This window comes from Nuphar pumila, chromosome 11, assembly GCF_984573655.1.
Source record: "Nuphar pumila chromosome 11, dmNupPumi1.hap1.1, whole genome shotgun sequence".
Taxonomy (NCBI): Eukaryota; Viridiplantae; Streptophyta; class Magnoliopsida; order Nymphaeales; family Nymphaeaceae; genus Nuphar; species Nuphar pumila.
The window spans coordinates 31,112,330-31,124,883 of record NC_143259.1 but is presented as its reverse complement, the minus strand read 5'-3'; the positions used below and the strand labels follow the sequence as shown (position 1 = coordinate 31,124,883).

Sequence of the window (12,554 nt, the reverse complement as noted above, 5' to 3'; positions counted from 1 at the left end):
TGAGCATCAGCGTTCTGGTGGTTCCATGCAGAGGATTGAGATTCCTTAGTGAAAATGGAAAGATGTTACTATGGACTTCATGGTAGGTTTACCGCAAACCAGATGTAAACATGACGCGATTTAGGTAGGTGTGGACAAAGTCACCAAGTCTGCCCATTTCTTACCATCAAGATCAGTCACTCTCTTGAAAGCTTCGCTGACTTGTATGTTAGAGAGATTGTATGATTGCATGGCGTACTGAGATCGATTATTTCTGATCGTGATCCCAGGTTCACATCGCGACTATGGGGTCAATTGCAGTCAACTTTGGGTACTAAGTTGAAGTTTAGTACAGCTTTTCACTCTCAGACCGATGGTCAATCAGAAAGAACTATTTAGACGTTAGAGGACATGTTGTGAGCTTGTATGATTGATTAGAAGGGCGAATGAGATTCACATTTCTGTTTAGTTGAATTTGCATATAATAACAGTTATCACGCCAGTATCGATCATCGGGTGCCTGCACCACCCGAGTAGCTTAGCCAGCTTAGGGCCTGAACTAAGCCCCCGTTCCTTGACGAAATCTGGTCTGAGCCCATGGGCCCAGACCAGTGAGTTGATCAGACCAAATGGTCTGGTCCAGATGACCAGACCCGCGACCCCACCCTTCATGTTTGATCCTTGGTGCCATAAGTGGCTGCCGGGTGGTAGTTGCACCTCGATAGATCCGACTCTGGGTTTGAACCTCACCCTGTGTGTCTGGTCTGAACCGTGGGTTCAGACCAGAACCCTTTTTTTTTACCTAGTGATATGGTCAAAAGGACCAAACCAGTGGCCTTCTTTCTTTTCTATTTTTTTTATGTGTTTGCCTTGGCACCCAGTTGCCACCGGGTGCTAATTACACCCTGGTAGCGCGCGAGCCTGGGCCCTTGCCCCGGGTCTGCTGCTACTTGGCAGCCCGAACTGAACCTCTAGTGTCAGATTAGGGTTAGTCCTTAACTGGAGTCTGGTCCAGAGGACCAAACCCACTTGTCTCCCATGGTTCCCCCCCCCCCCCCTTTTGCCCTAGTACGGGTGTGGGCTTGGATGTTGGGTGTAACCGCACCCGAGTAAGCTAACCAGGCCGGTTGGACCCTAATTCGGACTGCACCTCAAGTGCAGTACATGGACTGGACCTTTAGGTTCAGTTCAGTGCCGCCATTGACCCTTGGTGTGGGGTTTTGTTTTGGGTTGGAATACCCAGACCGATCTGCTCACTCTTGTCGTACCACTCCCAATGACCGAATCTAGGCAAGGGTGAGTTAGCAGGGATTTGGTCCCATCAGGACCAGATGTTGTGGAACCCTACTGGTCACCATATGAGGGTGTTCATTCCCTCATTGTCCCAAGATCACTAAGTGACTCGTAAGATCTTAAAGTGTACACATGTATATAATGAGCAAAAGAAAGATTGTGAACTAAACTGCGAACATATAGATGTTAGACTGTGTGGGTTCGTTGTCCAATGGACCCAGCTGGACACTTAGCACATTTGTGCCTTGTCCAAGTTTATGACATGTGACTCTACTAGTCCCAAACTAGTGATTCAGTCATATCGGTACTTCGTACCTTGTATTGGTTATTCGAGTAGCCGAATTGGAGTTTGGGTCCGGAGTAAACCGCATGTTCTCTGCAGTTTCATTTTGATAGTTTTAGTATGAGTTGTAGGGTGAGCCTTATGCTACCCACTCTCATATAAAGACCTTTGTATGTTATAAGTCTTAGAGATTTCTTCAAACCATCATTTAGGTATCTTTGGGTTTCCACGAGCGCGGCAACCAACCGTGGTAACGCTAATGTTATTCCCATAAGTTGGGAATATCCTAGACTTCATTCTCGACACGTAAGTGTGTCGAATTCACAAATTTCCTTATGGAATTGGTTTCACTTTGTCAACAACAGAGCAAGATGTTTTGCGAACATTAGTAACCCAGTGATGCATATACGTATAATTGTCCTCGTGACATATTTACATCGTTTCTCTCACAAGTGCGGCAATCCACCTTGAAAATGCGAATGTAATTCCCATACAAATGAGAATATTCTAGATTTCAATCTCAACACATGAGTGTACCAAAAATCATAAATCTTTTCTACGAAAGTGACCTCGCTATGCAAGAATTGCCAAATATTGACATTTGAAGTTCTAACTACTCGAAATTGTAATTAGAAGCTTGCATTACTTATTTTAGCTCAATGTACTTGCAATTGTGTTTACGTTATGCTCTTGAATTGCATATCTCTTGAAATTATGAAATTATACACTCACTTGCATATTCCCATGTAATTGAAATGTGTTTTCCTAAGATATGCATATGTATCTTTGCCTCTGTTTCATAATTGTGCGATTGACTTGAGATTATGTGGTTCTTAGTTCGCACCTGCACGTAGCATATCTTGACACTTGTACTGCTTAGTACATACCTCGAGAGATACACTTTGGTCTCGTGCTTGGGGCATGGATGAGTGCACAAGGTGCACAATACACTTGTCATGTACAAATGACACAAAAACTTAAATACCATAGAGTATGAGAAACACACTGTTGTGGTTGTTTAGACTCAGTTGGAGTCTTTGTGCGATGACCCCTTGTTCGTGAGTGAGCTCACGTATGTCTATACCCTAGTAATGAGAAAGATAAAATGATGTTATGATCGCTTTCATGAGTGATGTGCACTTGTTAGCCTTGTGAGGCTGAGCACGTGGATGGGCAAGCTAAGACCTCGTTTGCATACCCCGCGGGGACCACAAGGCATAAATACCTCGAAGGAAGGTATGACTTGATAGATGAGCCTAAGAAAGATAAATCTGTTGCGCCCCATTCACAAAAGAGGGTGGATGGTATAACCCTGAGTGACTAGTCGTTACTACGACACATATTTTGACAGGAGTTGTAACGTTCTTTGACCTCCAGTCACTCAGAGTTAGGGAGGCCAAGGTGATCTTTTAAGATACCTCATTATTGTAGTAGTATGGATTACAATCCTTACCTATGCGAGGGTTTCTCTCAGTTGCATGTTGCTCGCATGAGGTTTACTCGGTCTGTAGCATCTCTGGTTACCATATTAGAAATTGAATAACAGACGCCATGTGCATGGCTCACAGAATGCAAGGTTCCTTTGCGTACACGAAGGAGTAATCAGAAGAACTTAAATACTAACGTACTGTAGTAGTTCCTTTTTTCTTGCTTACTTGCTTTTGTACTTGTTATGCTTCTCGTACCTTCTTAGCTACTTGTATATAGTAGTTGCTCAGTTTTCTGTATACTTCTTTAGCTTGTTTGCACTTGTTACACGTGCACTTACTTGACACAGGCACATGTATCTGTTGTTTCACATGTTTCATGTTATATACATGTTTCCTCCTTGAGAAATAGAGATATGATGTTGTTGATTCTTCACAACCTCGCAAGAGTGCTAACCCCATTTTATGGAGATGTAGGTGATGAATAGGTACAACGACGATGCGATGACACACGGTGGAGGCTTGGGGACCCACATTTAGTTGCAGATCCTACTCATGTTTGGTTTTGGGGTTTTGAGGGGATTTCTCCCTTACTGTTGAGAGACTGTTACATTTGTTATACTCTTGTCTCATTTTGTAATTAAACTTTCAGTTGTATATTTTGAAACTTGTTGGATATACATACTTACCTGTGGCCCGCTCAGACTTGCGGCCTTGTTACTTAAGTTACCCATTTTTTCTTACTTTACGTTATTTATCGTAAAGCCATTTCAAAAAAAAAAAGATCCTCAAAAATTCAAAGGATTTTCCAAGGTCGGGGTTTGGGGCGCCACAATAACAGTACTTACGTTTATCGTATCGATTTGTAATATTAATAAGCGATTATGCCGAATTGTCGTATCGATTTGTAGTATATTATGCAATATGTACATCGATGTGTGTGTTCAAATCGTTGCTCATTTAGAGATTTCTATTAAACTCGCTGCACATTATTTGAAGTATGAACCATTGTAAATAGATATTATGTATTTGCTAGTGTCAATTATTACGATATTTATCATATGAATCGCGTCAAAACATGTTAATACTATAAATTGTTACTTTTATTGGCATGGTAAATAATAACTCGAAGATCATTACAAATAACTGAATCACCTTTCCTTTGGCAGGGTCAACCTATTATTTGTAAAGATCTTCAATTATTTCTCTTCGATGAGTATGTACAACCACCAATTGAAACAATAATGAACATAACAAACATCTGAGAAACTGTATCGATTTGAATGGTACAGTGGGCTGCCATTACAAATGAGCTCGTTTGCTTGCAAAGGATATGTGGGATCTGACCTGTGATACATAGTTGCTATCAGAACTTTCGTAGAAGAATATGGAGCTACCAACTGCAGAGTATACTTGTGAATATGCTCTTGTTGATTTAATATCTGATAGATCCTCAGTTGCACGACAAAGGGTGGTTCGACAACAGACGACGGTAAAAGGTGGTCCGATAGCAGACGATGGTAAAATGTGCTCCCACGACAGTAGACAACACAAAAAGTGCTCCTCCGAAGGTGTAAGGGTGATTCAGAATGAAGAAGGTGACATATTTCGAGGTTGAGACTCTTCAAGCAGAGGTGTTTACTGCTTAGGGCAAAAACAAAAGGTTATCCTTTATTTTCTGGTTGGAGACGATTTTGGTACATTACTCAAAACATCATTTCACGGTGCTAATGGCGAGAAAAGATACTTTAGTCTTTGCAAACACACCGAACTTCGATGCTAAGTGATGCAGACACAGACGGGAAAATGAGCCCCACGTGCTTACATAACGTGGTGCTCATTCAGACCCGAGAACACGCACCTACCTGTTCGGGGGGACATATAACCTGTCTCGTGCAAATATATATGGGAAGCGAGGACATTTTCGTTCAACGCATATCTATATTTTTTATATGTTATTTTATACCAAGATATTCGTCTGTAGACGCACGAACACGCGAATTTGTGTTTCGGGGGAGAACACACACCGCCCTCCCGTGTCGAGGAGACCTGGACGTCCACGAAGAACCGTATCATAACAAGCAGAATTGCTGGTTCGCTGGAGTCTGGACCGCACACCGAAACCCAGTTGCCCTCTCTCTCTCTCACGCAGGCAGGCACGCATACCGCAGATCCCTGCTGTCGGTTCTGAGTTCCTTCTAGGGTTTCGCCCTGCGTCCGCTGTTCGAGGGAGACTGTGGGCGTTTGTTGCTGGTAGATTTTCATTGTGAATCAACGGGACCGGCACTCAAATGTCTAGGGTAAATTTCATTATTGATTGGTCGAATTCTTCGTCTCTCATCGTTAATTCGTCGAATTGTCGGGCGCCAGAAACCTGTTTTACAAAAGGAGTTCTGCGGTTGACATGATGCATTTTCGCCTGTCCCTCTGCCGTTTCTCCCACTTTAAACTCTGAGCGCACGTAGCTACATATATTTGTAAACAAGCGCATTCATTGTTTAAAGTTCTCTTTTGCGTCGGTTTCACCCGCAATGTATGCGGCATCGAGCTGATCGATTTTGTGGTGATTCCTTCATCTTGTTGCCGAATTGGGTTTTCTATTATGTGACGTTTTGTTGTTTACTACCTACCGGTGAAGAAGAACTCTGATGGTTTTTGAATAACCCCAGCATAGTTCTCGCGATTCGGAGCGTGACAGGGATCACGATAGAGAGAAAACTAGAGAGAGGGACCGGGATAGAGATGGCCACCATAAGGATCATTACAGAGATAGGAATTCGAAGGAGGATAGAGGACACGACAGAGCTGATGACTATGACCGCCACCACAGCCGCAGTTATGATAGGTAATTTCAGAATCTGTTGTTTATTTGGGGTGTGGACACCGCGATCATTTACTTGTATGGTTCTCACATCAAGCTTGCTATAAGTATGCCAGTGATAATTCTGTTGGTTGGGCTTCACCTGCTTTTGTACTTCACCATTACTATCGGGATCGTTTGTTTCTTTCACTTCTGCTTCGGATCAGTTGATGGATTGTGAGTTCTTGTACTACTTGTTCTGGGTTGAGCTTGGTAGATTTGGTTCTCCACAGTGTTAATGAGATGTTTTGCAATTCTACTTGCTTCTGTGATCTTGAGAGCTGTTTGATTTTCAACTTGATGTGAATTGTTTATTATTCTGGAATCATCTGCATGGGTTTGCCCTTGCCATGCCTAATGAAGAATTATGCACCATACTATTATGTACAGGCATCGTGTTAGTGACCGTGAAAGGGAAAGAAGACATAGGCATACATCACGTTCTTGTTCAAAGGAAAGACCCAGGATCAGATCCAGATCAAGCTCTCCATCTCGTTCAAAGAGGTCTGTGTTAACATTGTCCGTTTCAAAACCAAAAAATGTGCTTGGTCTTTTCAAGGAGTAGCCGCACCTTTCTTTCTATATTTATGATTGATATCAGATAGTTAGCAAGCCTGGTAACTCCATTTGCGTTTTGCTTCATTGAACTCGAGTTTGCAGCTTGTTGATTGCTTGAATGGGTTTCACTTTTAATTGAATAAAATGGTACTCTGATCATCCCTTAGACATTGATGCATCAGAACTTGTCAACATTAACATGCCAAGATGTGAGTCAAAAGAGAAGAGGTCCATGTAGTATGATGTTTGACAATTTTCAGTAAGACAATTCTTATTAAGAAAAGGAGAGGGTCAAGTTGTTGTGCGGAGCGGCATGAGGAGCCTTGAGAGGAGGCCGAAATGGTCAGCCGCAGCGACCGGAAGAAGGATAACTGAAGAAGCCAAAAGGGTCGTTTTAGGCTTTAGGGTTAGAAATTTAGTATTAGGAATATATAGGAGCTATATCTAATTTTATTAAATAACTAGAGGTATTTAAGTCATTTTACTAACAGAGAATGAGGACGGGGCGGGGGAAAGTGTAAGTCCATCCCCGCATAGGTTTTTATTTTGACCTCCATTCCCCGTTTCATGTCCTCCATCCCGCCCCAAACACAGTGGGTTCGGATGGGTCCCCGCTTCCCCCTAGTCCACTGCCATCCTATTGTGTACGCAGCCCATTTCGGGTCAAGCTTAGTCTGATTGCTTAATCTGGCCTGAAATGGGCCGAACCCGTGTAACTGAGTCAGGCCAAGCCGACCCGATGGCCACCCCTAATTATACATATGTGTATAATTTCAATATTTATTTTTTTTCTTATTAGCAATGTTGTGAAAAGTGTTGAGCTGTAGCAAAGCACTTCACCAAAATATGAAGCGAGATGTATGGCTTGCAGCCTAAAGTGTAAGCCTAAAAAACACATCTTTAAAACTTTAAAAAATATCTAAAAACACAAATAAATGAAAGAAATGCTTTATTGACGAAGCAACAACCAATAAGACAGAGAAAATCTAAAGTTCTAACTTCTAACCAAACCTGAAGCTAATTTTTTAAGCACTATAATAGATTTAATAATGCATATCTAATTACCTATATTTAGTCTCACTAACAAGAAAAGCCTAAACTTATTTTTAACTTCCATGATCTAACGAGACAAACTAACAGTCACAAATTCACATAATCTTTATATACAAAATTACAAACCTACACATACACAATGGATTGAATATACGTGTTAAAATATATATAATATCTCTCCTATTTATATATATATATGCATATATATGGGAATATATATATATATATACATATATATATTTTTATTTTTCTGTTATTGTTTTTTGTATTGTCCACCAGGGGCATTTTAGTCATTTTACTCCATTGTAATTAGGACTGTCCACTAGGGACAATTTTGGTTTTTGTATTTTTCATTTTATTTTTTCTTATTTGACCAAGGGCTCTTTTGTGCTTTACCTAGAGCCCTTGGGAGCCCCCCAATGGTCATAAATATGATCGTTGGGGGCTCCCAAGGGCTCTATGGAGCCCCCCCTTGGTCCTCACTTTGTATAAATAAGGGAAAACGGCTCCCCTTGTTCCTTAAGCTTTTCCTAAGCATTCAATATATATTTTTTATTATTCTTGTGCTCTTACTCCACTTTAAGTGTGAGTTGTGTATAGCCCTTTGTGGCTTCTTGTATCTTGCCCATTAGTGGCTTCTTGCCTGTGTGTGTGCACTCTTTGTAGGCCCCCTTAGCATTTCTCTTATGCACTTCAGTTTTATTTAATGGTATCAGAGCCCCTAGGTGCTTGACACTCTTGGGCCTTATTGTTGTGTGTGTGCTTGTATAACACATAGTCTTTTCTTCTCTCCCTTTCTTCCGCCATGGCCGACAACAATGCAAAGATAAATCTTTCATTCAAATTTAATGGATCCAACTATAGCATGTGGGTAGCTGTTTTGAAAAATAATTTCAAAGGAAAGAAACTTTGAGGTTATGTATGTGGTACTGTTCTCGAACCACAATTGAAGCTCACCAAGAAGGAGGGAGATCAAGAAAAAACCTCGAGTAATGAAGAAAAAGAAAAAGCTATTCAAGACTGTCAATCCAAGATACAAGATTGGGAGAGTGAATATACTAAGATACTAGCATGGTTCATGAGCAATGTGTAGCTAAAAATTTGTGCTAATCTAGCCAAATTTAGAAAAGCAAATGAAGCATGGTTCTTCATGAAAGGTCTGCATACTCGAAGGGACCTTCCTAGACATTACTTTCTACAAGAAATAGTAAGAAATACTACACAAGGTGACATGAGTATTAGAGACTGTTATGACACTTTATCTCCTTTGTGTGATGAATTTGCCCTTCTTGAACCACAATAGGAAGGAAGTGCCATTGAAATAAGGAAACATTAAATGGAAATAAAAAGATTCTTTCAATTTCTACATGGTTTCCATCCCAAATTTAAACTAAGAGGATCATTACTTCATAGAACTTCTACACCTCTTAATGAAGCTCTTGCCGAGCTTTGTCAAGAAGAAACTTGCTTTGCTATAGGCAAAGATAGTGATAAAGTGCATGCATTCTCTAGACCCGAAAATAATATGAGGACATATAAACCTCCTCATTTTATGAAAATATCTATACTGGAGGAAGGAAAATTGTATGCCACTATAGCAATAAGATTGGACATATAAAACCCGATTGTCTCAAGCTTAAGTGGAAAGTGTTAGGTTTTAATCCACTCGTGAGAGCTGAGAGACAGGGAAAGAGAGAGAGAGAGAGAGAGATAGCAGAGAATGAAGAAAAAGCCGATAAACCCAATTCAAGGAGTCGGCTGCTGTATGATATCATATATAATAACACATAAAGTATAAGACTAGGGTACGAAAGTACCCTTTTTACAAAAGTATAAATTACACACAGTGCCATTAATGACACGTTAATGATCACGGGTCTGGATCTCCAGACCCGTGACTCGAGAATACACTTCTTTTCACCCTCCCTCAAGTTGTGTATGATCTTGGACCATGAACAACTTGCCTTTTAACATCCAAAATCTGTCTTTCGTCAACCCTTTTGTAAATATATCCGCCACCTGATCTGTGGTTCGTACAAATTCAGGCTCAATCTCTTTCTCTTCAACCTTTTGTCTCACAAAATGCTGATCTATTTCAACATGTTTGGCACGACTGTGATGGATTGGATTAAAAGACATACTAATGGCACTCTGGTTGTCACACAAAAGCAGTGATCGAGAGATCGATTCCCCTACTTCTGTCAGTAAATGTCCAATCCAAGTAGCTTCAGCAGTGGCTGCTGCCATTGACCTATATTCAGCCTCTGTACTAGATCTGGCAACAACCTTTTGTTTCTTACAGCTCCAAGAAACTAAATTCATCCCAACAAACACACAATAGCCGGATACCGATCTGCGTTCATCTGGATCTCCTGCCCAGTCCGCATCAGAATAAGCAGTGATCTCATGTGCATTTTGCCCATTTGTCTTTCTCTGATATATGAGGCCATCCCCAATAGTTCCCTTTAGGTATCTAAGTATCCGTTTAACTGCTTCCATATGCCCTTCACATGGTGCATGCATAAACCGAGAGACTTGATTCACCGAGTAGACTATATCTGGATGAGTAAAGGTGAGATATTGTAACATACCTACTATGCTACGATACTGTGTGGGATTATCAAATGGATCCCCATCTTGAGACCTAAGCTTTTGATGAAGGACACTAGGAGTGCTCAAGGGCTTGCAGTCTTTCATACCCGCTTTATTTAGAACATCAATGGTATACTTATGTTGGGTGAGAGTCATCTCTTCAGATGTACTGTCGACTTCAACTCCAAGAAAGTATCGTAGCTTGCCAAGGTCCTTCATTTTGAACCTTTGATTCAAGAGATGTTTCACTTCTTTAATGTGTTCATTGGAATTACCAGTGATGATGATATCATCTACATATATCAACAACAAAGTAATTGTGTCTTGGTTCTTAAAGATAAATAAGGAGTGGTCAAGAAGAGATTTCTTAAAACCATATTTTTGAATTTCAACAGAGAAACTGTCGAACCAAGATCGAGATGCCTGCTTCAATCCATATATCGCCCTTTTTAGTCTGCAAACATATTTTGTAGGATCACCTTCTGCGTAGCCAGTGGGTTGTTCCATGTATACTTCTTCTCTTAAATTTCCATGAAGAAAGGCATTCTTCACATCAAGTTGGCTAATGGTCCATTGATGTTCAATAGCTAAAGAAAGTATAATCCTGATTGTTCCCATCTTCACCACTGGACTAAAAGTTTCATCATAGTCTTGTCCTTGCTCCTGTGTAAAACCTTTGGCTACAAGTCTCGCCTTGTATCGCTCTATAGACCCATCTGGTTTATACTTTATTTTGTACACCCATTTCGAACCAACAACATTTCTGTCAGGTGGTCTTGATACGACATCCCACGTACCACATTCATGTAGAGCTTCCATCTCCTCATTCATTGCTTCAATCCATCTTCTGGAATTTGATGCTTGAGAGAACGTTGTGGGTTCATTTTCTTTATTCAAGGCTGTTAGAAAGAGTTGAAAATCCAATGAGAAATTTTCATAACTGACCCATCTTTCAATTGGATGACGAGTACGGGTGGATCTTCTATAATCAGCAATGTTGGAGGTAGAGGATATGTCCATGTCAGAATTAACTATGGTGGGTGGCTCTCTTTCTCGTCGAGCGTAGACAAGACCTTTATACCTTTGTGGATTCGAAGTTGGGTCTGTATTTTCATGAGCAACCACTTCATCTGCAGACATAAATTCCTTATTCTTTTGAATACAGTTGGAGCAAACCTCACTAGTTCCGGGGAGAAGTTCATAATTCAACCAAGGATGATAAGCCTCAACTTCAGGTTTTGATTCTGAAGAACTAGTATATCGACAATCAAAATTCAATTCATCGAATATGACATTTCTTGATATTTTGATGCGCTTGCTCACTGGATCATAGCACCTGTACCCTTTATAGTCATCAGCATAACCCACAAACCTGCACTTCAGAGCCTTGTCCTGAAACTTATGTCTCATTGAACTATCAACATGAACATAGCATAAACAACCAAACACATGCAAATCATGATAGTTGGGATGTACACCAAAAATACACAAGGAGACTTGTTTTCCAAAATAGTCATGGGCAAACGATTTATCACATGAACTGCAGAATGAAAAGCCTCTGTCCATAAGGTGATCGGGAGACTGCTGTCATGCATCATGCTCATCGCACTCTCAACAATATGGCGATGCTTTCTTTCAGCAATCCCATTCTGCTGAGGTGTGTGTGGGCAAGACACCTTTTTCCTTATCCCATTACTTTGGAGAAAGTTAGTAAAGTCAATGGAAGAAAATTCACCGCCTCCGTCACATTGAAAACTAAGGATGTTTTCAGAAAATTGGTTTTTGACAAAGGAATGGAAGTTTCGGAACAACTTGAAGGTCTCAGACTTGTGTTTCATGAAAAATATCCAAGAATAACGAGAATAACTGTCAACAAACAAAAGGTAATATCTTGTTCCAGATATGGAAGCAACTGGAGCAGGCCCCCAAACATCAGAACAAATACTCTCAAAAGGTCTTGAAGCTCTTTTATTAATAGAATGAAACGGTAAGACATGACTCTTACATAAGAGACAACTAGAACATTTGTTGTCATCGACATTTATTCTTAAACTTGACTTAGGAATGAGGTTATTTGAAACAAGCTTTTCAATGAAACTACTACTGCAATGACCTAGACGACCATGCCAAAGATTTGGCTTATTGATTTCAGAGACACTGAAGACACAAGTAGAATTTTCAGAAGGCAACGATGATTGGAGCTTCAAGTTTGGATCTGCAGAGCGAATATGTGCTGAAGGATCTTCTTGAAAGACATACATATTGCCTTGTCGTTTTCCTCTAGCGAACGTCTCCTTCGTGCAGAGATCCTTGACAAGAACAGAAGAGGGAGTAAATTCAACTGAGGCTTTGATATCATCAACAAGTTTAGAAACTGAAACAATGTTTTTCTTGATTTCAGGAACATAAAGGACTTTTGAAAGATTGATAGAAGATTCAGACAGGGGTATAATGGAGTTTCCAATATAAGAGACAGAGTGGTGTGATCCATCTCCAGTAACTATACTGC

The 12,554-nt window shown here is 40.6% G+C and overlaps 1 protein-coding gene across 4 annotated transcripts in view; it reads left to right on the top strand.

The window, feature by feature from the left end:
* Nucleotides 1-4,993: 4,993 nt before the first annotated feature.
* LOC149822214 (splicing factor U2af large subunit B-like) overlaps nt 4,994-12,554 on the top strand; it is a 219,656-nt gene continuing 212,095 nt past the window's right edge. For 3 of the 4 annotated variants that reach the window (XM_089980673.1, XM_089980672.1, XM_089980671.1), the window contains exons 1-3: nt 4,994-5,282; nt 5,652-5,827; nt 6,233-6,346. In XM_089980673.1, coding sequence (XP_089836799.1) covers nt 5,274-5,282; nt 5,652-5,827; nt 6,233-6,346 — 299 coding nt within the window. In that variant the 5' untranslated portion in view covers nt 4,994-5,273. Of the gene's footprint in view, nt 5,283-5,651; nt 5,828-5,911; nt 6,020-6,232; nt 6,347-12,554 lie in introns of all 4 variants that reach the window. The other variant, XM_089980670.1, reaches the window with a different exon arrangement.